The sequence below is a fragment of the Artemia sp. Qi Xiang Cuo genome, chromosome 19 (assembly GCF_049724085.1).
Source record: "Artemia sp. Qi Xiang Cuo chromosome 19, ASM4972408v1, whole genome shotgun sequence".
In the NCBI taxonomy this organism is placed as follows: domain Eukaryota; kingdom Metazoa; phylum Arthropoda; class Branchiopoda; order Anostraca; family Artemiidae; genus Artemia; species Artemia sp. Qi Xiang Cuo.
Genome location: NC_142812.1, coordinates 38,172,208 through 38,186,168, shown reverse-complemented (window position 1 = coordinate 38,186,168; position 13,961 = coordinate 38,172,208). Strand labels below are relative to the sequence as shown.

General features: G+C 38.2%; 1 protein-coding gene across 4 annotated transcripts in view; it reads left to right on the top strand.

The window, feature by feature from the left end:
* LOC148940812 (serine protease 1-like) overlaps positions 1 to 13,961 on the top strand; it is a 119,385-nt gene that overhangs the window by 63,032 nt on the left and 42,392 nt on the right. For all 4 annotated transcript variants that reach the window (XM_089105552.1, XM_089105550.1, XM_089105553.1 and 1 more), the window contains exon 7: positions 3,571 to 3,726. In XM_089105552.1, the coding sequence (XP_088961678.1) occupies positions 3,571 to 3,726 (156 nt within the window). The remainder of the gene's footprint in view (positions 1 to 3,570; positions 3,727 to 13,961) is intronic.

Genomic DNA, 13,961 nt, shown 5'->3' with positions numbered 1-13,961 from the left:
GAAAAATTAAGATAACGTAACTGTGACAAGGTAAACCACAACAAAACACTACCGAAATAATACAACTCTTGTATTTCAACGAAAGAAATTCAAATGAACTTTGAAAAATTAAGAGAATGTAACTGTGACATGGTAAACCACGACAAAACACTACTGAAATAATCAAACTCTTGCATTTCAATGAAAGAAATTCGAAATGAACTTTGAAAAATCAAGAGAACGTAACTGTGACAAGGTAAACCACGATAAAACACTACTGAAATATTCCGACTCTTGCATTTCAACGAAAGAAATTAAAAATGAACTTTGAAAAATCAAGAGAACGTAACTGTGACAAGGTAAACCACAACAAAACACTACTGAAATATTCCAACTCTTGCATTTCAATGAAAGAAATTCAAAATGAACTTTGAAACATCAAGAGAATGTAAGTGTTACAAGGTAAACCATGACAAAACACTACTGAAATAATCCAACTCTTGCATTTCGACGAAAGAAATCCAAAATGAACTTCGAAAAATCAAGAGAATGTAACTGTGACAAGGTAAACCGCAACAAAACATTACTGAAATATTCTAACTCTTGCATTTCACCGAAAGAAATTCAAAATGAACTTTGAAAAATCAAGAAAATGTAACTGTGACAAGGTAAACCACAACAGAACACTACTGAAATATTCCAACTCTTGCATTTCAATGAAAAAATCTAAAATGAACTTTGAAAAATCAAGAGAATGTAAGTGTGACATGGTAAACCACGACAAAACACTAATGAAATATTCAAACTCTTGCATTTCAATGAAATAAATTCAAAATGAACTTTTAAAAATCAAGAGAATGTAGCTGTGACAAGGTAAACCATGATAATATACTACTGAAATAAACCAACTCTTGCATTTTAATGAAAGAAATTCAATTTAACTTTTAAATATCAAGAGAATGTAACTGTGACAAGGTAAACGACGACAAAACACTACTGAATTATTCCAGCTCTTCCATTTGAATGAAAGAAATTTAAAACGAACTTTGAAAAATCAAGAGAATGTAAGTGTGACAAGGTAAACCACAACAAAACACTACTGAAATATTCCAACTCTTGCATTTCAACAAAAGAAATTCAAAATGATCTTGGAAAAATCAAGAGAATCTAACTGTGACAAGCTAAACCACAACAAAACAATACTGAAATATTCCGACTCTTGCATTTCAATGAAAGGAATTCAAAATGAACTTTGAAAAATTAAGAGAATGTAAGTGTGATAAGGTAAACCATGACACAACACTACTGAAATATTCCAACTCCTGCATTTCAACAAAAGAAATTCAAAATGAACTTTGAAAAATCAAAGAGAATGTAACTGTGACATGGTAAACCACGACAAAACACTACTGAAATAATCCAACTCTTGCATTTCAATGAAAGAAATTCAAAGTATTTTCAATACTTTGAAAAAATTGACAGAATGTAACTGTGACAAGGTGAACCACAACAAACCACTATTGAAATATTCCAACCCTTGCATTTCAATGAAAGAAATTCAAAATGAACTTTCAAAAATTAAGAGAATGTAACTCTGACAAAGTAAACCACGACGTAACACTACTGAAATATTTCAACTCTTGCATTTCAACGAAAGAAATTCAAAATGAACTTTGAAAAATCAAGAGAATGTAACTGTGACTAGGTAAACCACGACAAAACACTACTGAAATATTCCAACTGTCCTAGTCGATTACGTCATTCTATGCCCATTTATGGACCCCCGTCATGACCTCCTGATAGGGTTCTACCGATTATGTAATCAATTTCTCAGAAATCCAACTTTCCTAGTCGATTACGTCATTCTATGCCCATATATGGACTCCCGTCATGACCTTCTGATAGGGTTCTACCGATTATGTAATCAATATCTCAGAAATCCATTTGTCCTAGTCGATTACTTCATTCTATGTCCATATATTGACCCCCATCACGACCTCCTGATAGGGTTCTACCGATTATGTAGTCAATTTCTCAGAAATCCATTTGTCCTAATCGATTACGTCATTCTATGCCCATACATGGATTCCCGTCACGAGCTCCTGATAGGGTTCTAGCGTTTATTTAATCAATTTATCGGGAATTCTCTCCCTTCGATTACGCAATCAATTTCTCGGAAATCCTCTCCCCTCGAGGGATTCTATGCCAGTATATGGAGTCCCATCATGTGCTCATGAGATTAGGTTAGGTTACGCAATCAATCTCTCGGAAATCCATTTTCCCTCTCGAGTCTTAGATCAATATATCTCTTCCCCACCTTCCCCTTAGAAACAACAAATTAATTGCCCTTTCTTGATTCAATAATTCCCCATAGAAACAACAAATTAATTCCCCTTTCGTGAATCAATAATTCCCCTTAGAAACAACAAATTAATTCCCCTTTCGTAGATCAATAATTCCCCTTAGAAACAACAAATTTATTCCCCTTTCGTGACAATCAATCAACCTTGACATCATCTGTCAGACATTAATATACTTAGCCCGGAAACAATTTTCTTGGACGAACACCAAATATATTAATAAACTTCGCCCGGAAACAATTCTCCTGGGCGAACTCCAATTTCTCTGAAACGCGTTCTCCCTGGGGATTCCATGCCCATATATGGAGTCCCCGTCGAACTGACAGCACAGGTGTTCTCCCTAGGGACTCTATGCCCATATATGGAGCCCCCCTCGGACCTCCTGACCCCTTTCTACTGATGACGGTCACTGTATATGTGACCGAAATATCTGGTATTTTTTGAATTTCTATACACTGTCTATTAAAAAGGATTTTATCCCTATTTTGAACTTTTATCGTCATGGAAAGGCAGTGTGGTCTCCGAAATTATCTAAGTTTTAGTGTATATATTTTTAGGAGCGAATGTGCCACCGCTTGGCAGTGTGGCCTTTTGATCTGAGATGTTCTTCACCGGTTCTTAATTTTTTTTTTTTTTATGAAAGTAAAGAGCAATGTTATAAATTGTAAAGATTGGAAATTATTCCTTATATAAGGGGGGGCAGCCTCCTCCTTAACCCCTTGTTCTTGACGCTAAAGTTTTGTCGTGCTTAAAACTTTTTATTCCAGTAAACAATCCTTGTGTTTGAGCAGTCGTTCTTAAAGATTGGGACAACAAGTCAAACTGTAGCTACCCATTTAATTTTAAGAGAAATTTGAAATCACATCAATCCAAATTCTTTGTTTCTTACAGATGAGATTTTCTTCAAAATCTCTGAGCGGGAGTAACACGTTTTGTGGTAAGTTTATCAGAAATGATATTTGACGCACTAATTTCACTGAATATAAATATTCTGAATACCATACTAGAAACTAATACGCTAGGAGTGGAAGTCATCATGACTCCACAGCAAGATGACATTTAAATTGAAGGGATATCACACGACTCCCACAACCGAACAATATTTTCCTTATTTCTCTGAATTTTAAACTACCCTTACCTATACACTTAGTGCTATATATTTATATATGTTCATTATTCTATTGTCTAACGGGTACAACATAGAGGCTATTTTATAGATATTCTATTTTAGGGGAGCTCATCGAATTCATTGCCTATGTTTTCACAAAAGAGCCGTCCAGAAGCCAACCAGTGTGGACGCAGAAGCGTAAATTTCGAACCACCATCAGGAAGACAAGGAAGGATTATTAATGGGCGTGATGTTCCCGATGGGGCACTTCCGTGGCAGGTAAGTTTAGGAAACATTGGTAAAATGTATGTGATTTCAAAATGCGTAATTGAAGGCATTCTTTTGAAGCTAATACCTCTTATACCATTTTATCGAAATTAATCAAAAAAACTTTTTGCACAAAATAAGTTTTTCAAAAAAAAAGTAAAGCCCTCCATTAAACCAAAAATGAATGAAAATAGAATCAAATAATCTAAGACCTAATTTGCAAAATTTTCAACTATGTTGAAGAAAATGGATATCTCAAAATTTTGATTGCATGAGTTATGAAAAATAGTGGGCGTGAGAGGAGCGTTATTGGCCTTCCAATTACTTTCGACTATGAAATAGGGCACTAGCCCTTTCAATTTTTAATCGAATGAGCCCTTTTTGAAGTTTTTTTACAACATCAGTTTTTAACAACTTTCTATAAAAACCTTATATGCCCCCAGGGCATAACTAATAACCCCGGCCCCGAGGGCTCTGACGGGGTTATCATCCTCAAAGACCTAATTTCCAAAACTTTTAACTATTTAAAGAAAATGGCTATCTAAAAAATTTTATTGGATGTGTTTGGGGAAAAGGTGGTTGTGAGAGAGGGTTTAGTTACCCTCCAATCACTTTTGACTATTAAAAACGGCACTAGCCCTTTCATTTTCCAATCGATTGAGCGCTTTTTGAAGTTTTTACAACGACACTATCTATAAAAAACCTTATATGCCCCCAGGGCATAACTTACAACCCTTGCCCCGAGGGCCATGACGGGGTTATCATCCTCAAAGACCTAATTTCCGAAACTTTTAACAACATTGAACAAAATAGCTGTCTAAAAAATGTTATTGGATTTTATTGGAAGACCTAATTTCCGAAACTTTTAACTACATTGAACAAAATGGCTATCTAAAATTTTTTATTGGATGTTTTTGGGGAAAAGGTGGGCTTGGGAGGGGGGTTAATTGCCCTCCAATCACTTTCGACTATTAAAAAGGGCACTAGCCATTTCAAATCAAATGAGCCATTTTTAAAGTTTCTACGACAAAGCTTTCAACAAAAACCTTATATGTCCCGAGGGCATAACTTACAACCATTGCCCTGAGGGTTGTGGGGGAGTGGCACCCTCAAAGATATAATTTACAGACCTTTCAACTACTTTGAACAAAAAGGCGATCTCAAAATTTTGATTGGATGTGTTTGGATAAATGGTGGGCGTTGAAGGGGTGTTAGTTGCCTTCCAAACACATTCGACTATTAAAAAGGGCATCAGCCATTTCAGTTTCCAATCGAATGAGCCTTTTTGAAGTTTCTAAGACAACGCTTTCTATAAAAAAAATATATGCCCCCAGGCCATTACTTACAACCCTTGCCCTGAGGGCTGTGGGGGAGGGGGGTTGTCATCCTCAAAGACCTAATTTCGAGAACTTTCAACTACGTTGAACAAAATGGCTATTTGAAAATTTTGATTGGATGTTTTTGGCGAAAAGGTGGGCGTGAGAGGGGGATTAGTTGCCCTCCAGTCACTTTTGACTATTAAAAAGGGCACTAGCCATTTCAATTTCCAGTCGAATGAGCCCTTTTTGAAGTTTCTACAACAACGCTTTCTATAAAAACCTTATATGCCCCCAGGTCATAACTTACAACTCTTGCCCAGAGGGCTGTGGGGGAGTGTCCTCCTCAAAAACATTATTTGCAAAACAACTGCGCTGAACAAAATGGCTATCTCAAAATTTTGATTGTAGGGGTTGGGGGAAATGGGGGGGGGGGACGGGAAGTTAGTTGCCTTCCATTCACTTTCGACTATTAGAAAGGGCACAAGCCACTCCAATGTCCAATCGAATGAGCCCTTTTCGGAGTTTCTACGACGACTCCTTCGATGGGAAGAGCCCTGGTCTAGAACAAAAAAAAAAAATATATATAGTGCCAACATCGTTCTTTACTTAGACAGCACGATTGCGCTGCCTATGAAAAGTGCTTATTAACATATCCAAAATTGGCATCACTATCCCGAGGCCAAATGGGTCAGGTATTCATTACTCTTGTGTTTCATTACTTAGGTTTTCATTACTCTTCTGTCCATAGATGGACAATAAACGTTCTCCGGCACTAACTATCTCCTCCTTTGCGCTCACCTCCAGGAAAACTTGAGAACTTCTTCGGAACAACTTATTTTTCTTAAATATGCTTATTACCTCTCCTTTCCTAACACCCTTTACAGGTGAAGTGGTATTGCAGCTAAGTAGCATTTCGCAGAAAAGTATCGAATTGCATAGTTGTATTTCCAAGCTAGTTTTCATCATATGTATATCCCGTGCAACACTTACACCGTCTTGTTTAGTTTCTAGAGACTAATATATCTTGTTGAAATTGTAATTTGCATGAAGCAGTAAAAGAACGAGTAAGTTAGTATCATCACCAACTAGCACAATAGGAAGAATTTTAGACTTCTCAACGGCTGTTTTAACAATCTTCTCATCCGCGTTGCCTTCTGCATGAATATTTTCGATCCCGCTTTCACATAAGCCTTTACCGATTATGCAGAAGAACCTTGTCTTAGTTTTTTTGTTAGATGTAGTTTCTTTCTTAGGATTTTGAAGATATTTATCTGTAGTAAACATCACCTCTCTTTCGTTAAATTTCACATGTATGCCTTGTGTCTCGTCCCTTGTTGCTGATCCTCCCTCATAACCGTTGAAAAGAACTATGGGGTGTTGGTACCGCGACTGAGATAAAGTGTAAAAATTTTCCCCAGAACATTGACTTACGTAAAGAAACGTTCTTCATAAATAAGTCAGATGTATTTCCGGGACCAAGTGAAAAAAAACCTGAGGTTAGTCAAAAGGTTCGCCTTTCCTACCCCATAGGACAAGACGAACCAGCCTTTAGGGCAAGACGGTCCCAACTGTTCAGAAATATGAATTGTCTCTAAACCTATTTATCTCGAGTACTAAAAATAATAGTAGAAATTAAAAATTAAAAGTTTGTAAATAACTATATTTAAACACTCTACGAGGCTAAATGTACGTGAAAAGCAAAATGAGCAAACTGTCTCGTCGTTCCGTCTGAAGGGGTTGGTCTTGAAACCTTCATAATGACCTCTTTTGTTCGTATGAAACTCATCTCTTCATTAGCCATGAATTTGTTCGATGGAACAAACCACTTCCAAAACTGAAGTTGGAAACCATCAGATTCAGAGTTACACCCAACTCTAACATAATTTCTGAAGCTCTTCTTAACCAAGAAATCGTCAGCTTTTGGTTCGGTTATTTACAAACTCCCCTTCTGATCCATCCAAATGCAAGCTTTGGTTTGGTTAGCTTTTTGGCTCCTTGGCGTTTGTTTTTTGTAAATTATGTGTAAATAAAATTATACTCCTGGAAAAAAAAGCTGTCATCACTTTTATTATCCAGCGGCACAATTGTCCTCATTTTTATCATCAAGATTATATATTCTATTCTGTGGGTACTTGTGCTCTAAAAGCAGCTCTTCTAAATTATTGAAGAATACACTGACATTCGTCCTGTTGAAGCATCTGGTTCTGGAAAGGCTTGTCGCTTGGGAGTGCCTTAGGGAAAGGCGATTGTGACAGTATTCTCCTGTACGCTTATTTTCAGTCCTTTTTGAGGATCTTTTTCCCTTTGTCTTGGGCATATTCATTTGATAGCTCACATGCGTCTTATTTCGTAAGTCCACGATGCATGTTCTGTTCCGTGATCATATAGTCCTTCAGAATTGTCTCTTCGTTTTCTGAGAACACACTTTTGAAGTTGAAGGTAGTTGCCAACTTAACTCATTCGGGATTTTCTGCTGCGTCCAGGTTTGTAACTGCTCTTTGTACTGTGCTTTGTGGCAAACCGACCTCCTCCAAAACTTTGCGAAGTGGTAAACCAGATCTAACTCGCATAGCAGCTGATATGCGAGCTGCTGCTAGTAAGTCCCTGTCACGGAGACAACGATAGTGTTCCCTGTATACTTTCCTACTTTGCAGAAGAAAGACAACGAAATATCTTTCTAATTGATATGACTTGACTTACTTGACTTAGGTCTCCTGCCTGCTTGGCATAGAGAGTGACGTGTGCCCCCTCTATCTGCTTCGGTTCATTTCAAGCGTTTGTACTTCCCTCGGTCTGATTTTTGCCATCACCAGAAACTCGGACAGGCTGTTGGACCATCGTTTCTTTGGTCGGCCCTGGGTCGCTTCTAACCGGCTTCCGTAGGGTCAAATTCAAAGATCGTCTTTTTGGGTAAGTGCTGGGGCATTCGAAGTATTTGTCCAAACCATCGCAAGGTACGCTCAGCTGATTGGTTAGACAACCGAGTGTGCTTAGTGAGCTGCAGCAGCTTTTCATTACTTATGAAATCAAACCACCTTAGAACTTTGATCCTACTTAGACTCTTTGTCTGGAATACATCAATGGTATTTAGTGTTGCTGTTGATGAATATCTACAGACTAAAGACTACAGCTGTAATAACTACAGACCAATTAGCATGACAAGCCAACCGACAAAGATCCTCACGAAAATCCTACTTGACCGACTAAAATCCCTGACAGACCTCACTTTAGAGGAATATCAGGCCGGCTTCAGAAGAGATCGATCTACTATAGATCACATATTTTACACCCGAAAACTGATGGAGAAAAATATAGAAATTGCTAAGGAAATGCTCTTACTTTCTATTGACTTTAAACAGGCCTTCGATTTAATATGGCGTAACGGGCTTTGGCACATACTTCTGCATTATGGAGTCCCCCAAAACATAGTAACGTTGGTCAAAGATATGTATTTGAACTTCTGCAGTCAGGTTCAGACGCCTGAGGGATTGACAAAAGAGTTCCAGACGTCTCAGGTGTTCTTCAGGGTTGCCTCATATCCCTTCATCAATTTAATCTGTTTCTAAATGCAGCTTTATCACTTGCTAAAACCACAGATGGTGCATCCATTGGAGGTAAACTTGTTGACAAATTAGCGTGAAAATTAACAGTCATGAACATCTACTCTAAACTGACGAAAACGAGATAGTGTCAGCAACCTAAGCCCTAGGGATGGTTGTCAACACAACAAAAACGAAAGCCAGGCGGGTATCCGGAGACTTCGCACCCTGAGCCATACAACTAACCATAAAAGGAGAGCAAATTGAAAATGCAGAATCTTTTATCTACTTCGGCAGTCTTTTAACCTCTAACATTGATTGCTCAAAATCGATTAGGTGTAGACTGGGCCTTGCAACCAGCAGCTTCAAGAACCTATCATCAATTTGGAAAAGTAAGTACTATCAAAATCCTTGAAGGTCCGGCCCTTTAACTCTCTTGGGTTAAACGCCTCTGAAAACTGTTCTTGGATATTAGTCTGCACCGTCATTTTGCATTCGTCTGTCCACCAAATTTGTTGAACATTTTTGAAGGGAGGGGTATTTGGGAAGGGAGGTACATTTTTGAAGGGAGGTCCATTGCTATGTATACAAGTGAAACATGGTCAATAGCTGATGACAAAAGATGAATCTCCGCATTTGAAGCAAAATGTTCCGTCGTATAGCAGGGATCACCTACATCGACCGAGTATCCAATGAAGACGTCCGTACACTCCTCCAGTGCTCACACACTATCTTGGACCGAATTACAAGTCAGCAACTCCACTGGCTTGGTCAAATCCAACGAATGTCATCAAATCAACTCTCCAAAGTAACGTTTGAAGGGTACATGGTACATGGCACACGACCTCGTACCCGACCTCGCAAGAGATGGTACGACAACTTCAATGGTCAGAATCTCACCTAGCTTCCGTATTTAGCACCAGATAGAACCAAATACCGTCGCCATATTCAACGACTAGTGAGAAGAGAAGAAGCCCCAATACAGCCACAAAGGCCAGATGCGATATAAGACAAATAATTTTAGTTGATGCATGCCATGTTTCAGCTCCGTTAGGTATTACAGAACCGATGAGGGTGTTGAAAATCCGCAGTTTAGTCGAACGACAGATGTTCAGATTTCACCAAAGGTGACGGTTCAGCCTGCTCATGGCAAAAGACCTTTTGTATATCCTTGCTTGCAGCTCGGAGAGAAGCAATCCATCTGAGGAAATTGTAGAGCCCAGGTAGGTGAACCTTTGAACAATTTCAATGTTAATTGTTCTGTCTAGACTAACTGGAGTATTGACAGCAGGAGAAGACGGATCTAAAGTCATAATTTCCGTTTTATCCTAGTTTATCTGCAGTCCCACTTTTGCAGCCTCTTCTCTTAAGATCTGAAGCGCTTTCAGCAAGTGATCCATGGAGTACACTAGGATCGCCAGGTCATCAGAAAATCGGTATCTGAGATGACGTGTTCTCCAAACTTGAACCCAAAACTGAGACGAGAAGTTGCCTTTGTCATAACTTGATTTACGATGGCATTGAAGAGCTCTGGGGCCACTGCACATCCTTGTTGCACTCCTTTCGTGATTTGGAAGAACGGGCTGCACAGACCGTTGACTTGAACACATCACTTTGTACCATGGTATACAGCTTTCAAAAGTCTAGCAGTATTTTTCAGGGAGGTCAGTCAATTCTAGAATCCGCCAAAGAGCCTCTCGGTTCACTGAGTCGAACGCAGCACGGAAGTCAACGAAGGCAAAAAAAGCTTTACGTCTGGACTCCGTGGCCTTTTCTATTATCTGTCAAATCGGAAAAATATGTTCGATGGTTGAACCGTCCAACATAAAAGCAGCCTGATCTGGTCACCGAATCATATGAATAATAATCCGACATCGATCCAGCAGGACCATTGAGAAAAGTTTTCCGGGGACTGATAGCATAGTTATTCAGCTGTAGTTCGAGCAGTCGCTTCTAGAGCCTTTCCTCTTCTATTAGGGACAACCTTCTGCCAATCTTTGGGGATTATCTCAGCTTTCTTGATTATGGAGAACAGGGTGTGGAGGAACAGAAGCATTGCAGGGCCTGTATATTTCAGCAGTTCAGAGCTTAAGCCAAAGATACTGGCAGCTTTGTATTCTTGAGTCTTTTAACTGCATTTTCGATATCTGACGGGCTTAAGGGCTCATTTGGAGGATCATTTGCTTCAGGTCTTCGACTGCTAGACTGGCTGAGACTATCATTTGGATGGACGAACGGGCTGGTATTATTTAGGAGCGAGCAGAAGTGAAACAATAAATGCAAGACTATATTCATTCCACAAAATACGTAGCAAATAATGACATCGAAAAAGATTCCGATGACAGGGGGCAAGACAGACTGGTCCGTCTTAACCTCTGTCTCTGTGGTTCATTCTACCCTAAACCTGCTTTTTCAGAACAGATCAAAATTACAAGATAAGATGGCACTGCGATGAAAATATTTCATGTCTCACATACTCTCTACTACACCCCCATGGTTGTAATAAAAAGTACGGCGGCATAAAACGGAACATAATAAACACCAAAAAAGAAAAATATTCACATCAAATCCGGCTTCAAAAATGTGAAAACTAATAGAAATATTTTTCTCGGAGACAAGATTTACTTCAACTCTCAAACTTTGCTCCGAAACTTGCCACTAGATGACCTTTGTGTCTAGTTCTACAAGTAATAAAAAGATGACACTCAAGTCAAGCAATGACTAAAGGTCCGTCTTGCCCAACTCTCTCCATACTGGTCAAAATACCATTGGGAATCTGTATATAATTGAAGTTTCTGAGCCCCATCATCCAAATAACCAAGTAAACCCTATAAAAAACACCTTATTCCCTAAAATGGGCTATGTTACTGCTTTTGAATATAATCACTCCCACTTCAGGCATTAAAGAGAATTTCCAAAAATATTACTGTTCTACTGGTGATGGCCCATTTTAACCTTTATTTCCTTTACCTAAGAACCCAATAGCCTCATACAAGAAGGCAACTTTTCGATGTGTTATCACATAATAAAATTTGAGTTTTGCCCCCTCCTCTATAGTTTAAGGGTGAATTTGACCCATTTCGCCTGTTTATATCCGAGTTTTTCCCTATCGAATGGTATAAAAACCCTTTCTGTTGCAATTTTTCTACGTCTACATCTTTTTTGTCGTAGCTTTATTGTACTGCTCTCCTTTTGGAGGGTGTTCTTAGAAAATTAAGAAAACTTTTTAGGCTCTTAAATATTGGTGGGTGACTTTAAACTTAGTCAATTTTGCATATTTAGAATCATTGTAAAAAGACGACTCTTTTTATGTTTATGCAATTATCAAAACTCCTTTTTTTAATTTCAGTTACTATTAGCACGAGTAGTTTACTTACCTTTCATTCTCACGATTTGTTTGAACAGACCTTACCAGGATACAAAAGAACCGTCTTTAGTTTCACTACTTTGGTTCATCTAACTCTCCAAATGTAAATGGTTCCGGCTCTTCCTTCTGTGTCGTTCACTTATAAACAGGCTTAACTTGGGAGTGAACTTAATCAGTCTGGTTTCTAATTTGCCGGTTGAACTGTTTATTACTTTATTAGCTAAGAAAACTGACTTGAAAAGGAATATCTTTTTTCATTTCGATAAAAATTATTTTATTATAGCTAAACAGTTAAACCTAAATAAGCTGGGATTCCTCTGAAGTAGATTTTTCTACTTGAGGCTTGCTATTGAGTGGTCTTAAACATGTATTCAGTCATTGAATCTTTAAAGCATCCTGTAAGGTATTATACATGGAATTGGGACTACGCGATGACCTTTGTCAGAAATTCACTTGAGCCCTTTAACAACTTTCTGTAACGTTCCAGTGCCCTGAACACACAGGCTAAAATATGATTTTCTCCAGTTTTCAAAAGGAGGAGGGGGGGGGGGGGTAAATTCCTCGGGTAAGGATTTTTGGATATCTAAATGTTAACGATGTACTTTTTATTTCGATCTCTTACTATTTTCGAGGGGTTTGAAGCTCTTTTTCGGAATTCTTATAAATTTGTTTCATCATATCATTCCTGAATCACTGTCAAGCGGCGAGTCTTTTACATTTGAAAATTTATTCAAAAAGGTGCTTTCTACTTTTCGGTAACTATGGGTTAGCTGAAATCATGGCTAGTACCGGAACACAACGGAGACATCACTGATACACAGGCTGAAAATATGCTTTTCTAACGTTTTGAAAAGAGGGGGGCATCTCCGATAAAAGATATAACACCATTGTAATCCCAGTGGTGTACTTTTCGTTTCGATCTGCCGCCATTATTGAGGGTTAATATGGAAATGAAACCAAGAACTGCAGTTTTTTCTGAAAAATTGCGTCTAAGTTTAATGCTGTCATGACAAATTCATAAGAAAATTGGGCATTAGCTTTTAAATGAGCCCTTAAACAAGTCTCTTTAAGATGCCAGTGTCCCCCTAGACACACGTAAAAAAGGACATATGTAATTTTCAAGCTACAATTTCACACACACACACCCCTCCAAAAAAAAACGAAGTTCCATCGGGTAATTTATTCACATCGTATATCCTTTATTGACTGTGAAGCTGAGGAATATAATTTTAGAACTTATAATATCAGTAGCAAATAATTTGGAAATTTGGCAGTGTATTCCCAAAAAACAACAAATACTAAACTGCAGTTTGCAATACTGAAAGTGTGTCAATTAAAAGCAGGAGTATAAGCGGTGTAGTCGGGGGGAGGGTATGGGGGGCTTAAAGAGATGTCATTTCTATTTTGCTTTGGGAAGCCCCAAAGTCAATATTTTTCTTAGATGAAGGTGAGAGGAGGGGAAAAACTGTCAAAAAAGCTGCAACCATGATTTTCTTTAATTTTTAACATGGAGGGCTAAAAAACTCTGGTCAAAGGTTTTATACCGTTGTATATACGCTAAAAGAATAAACTTTTAATGCTGATTCCGAATCCGAAAAATTCACTAAGGCCTGAGGATGCTTGTAAAAATTAATTAGCATAAGAAGTTTACAAAGTTTTAAAAAAGGGGGAAAACATTCAAAATAGGATGCTAGGTTTTGTCGAAATTACATAACTAAATTTAGCGCAGCAAAGAACTGCGCCCATGACTTTCAAGCCGCTATTGCAGGATCTCGTGAAAAAGCATTGAATGGAAATTTACACTTTGCGCCGTAAGAAGAGATTGCATCGTATTAAAGTGCCAATTTCTGCTATTTTCACTTCCAGACAAAAATGTTGTCCTGTTTACACCCACAATGATATCAAGTAATATGTCAATCAGTAAAGAATTACTTACCAGCTATTGACGTAACATCCCAGCTTTAGAGGCCGTACTGTTACGCGGTGGTGTATTTGTCCCTAAACTTATATTAGTAATTTTTA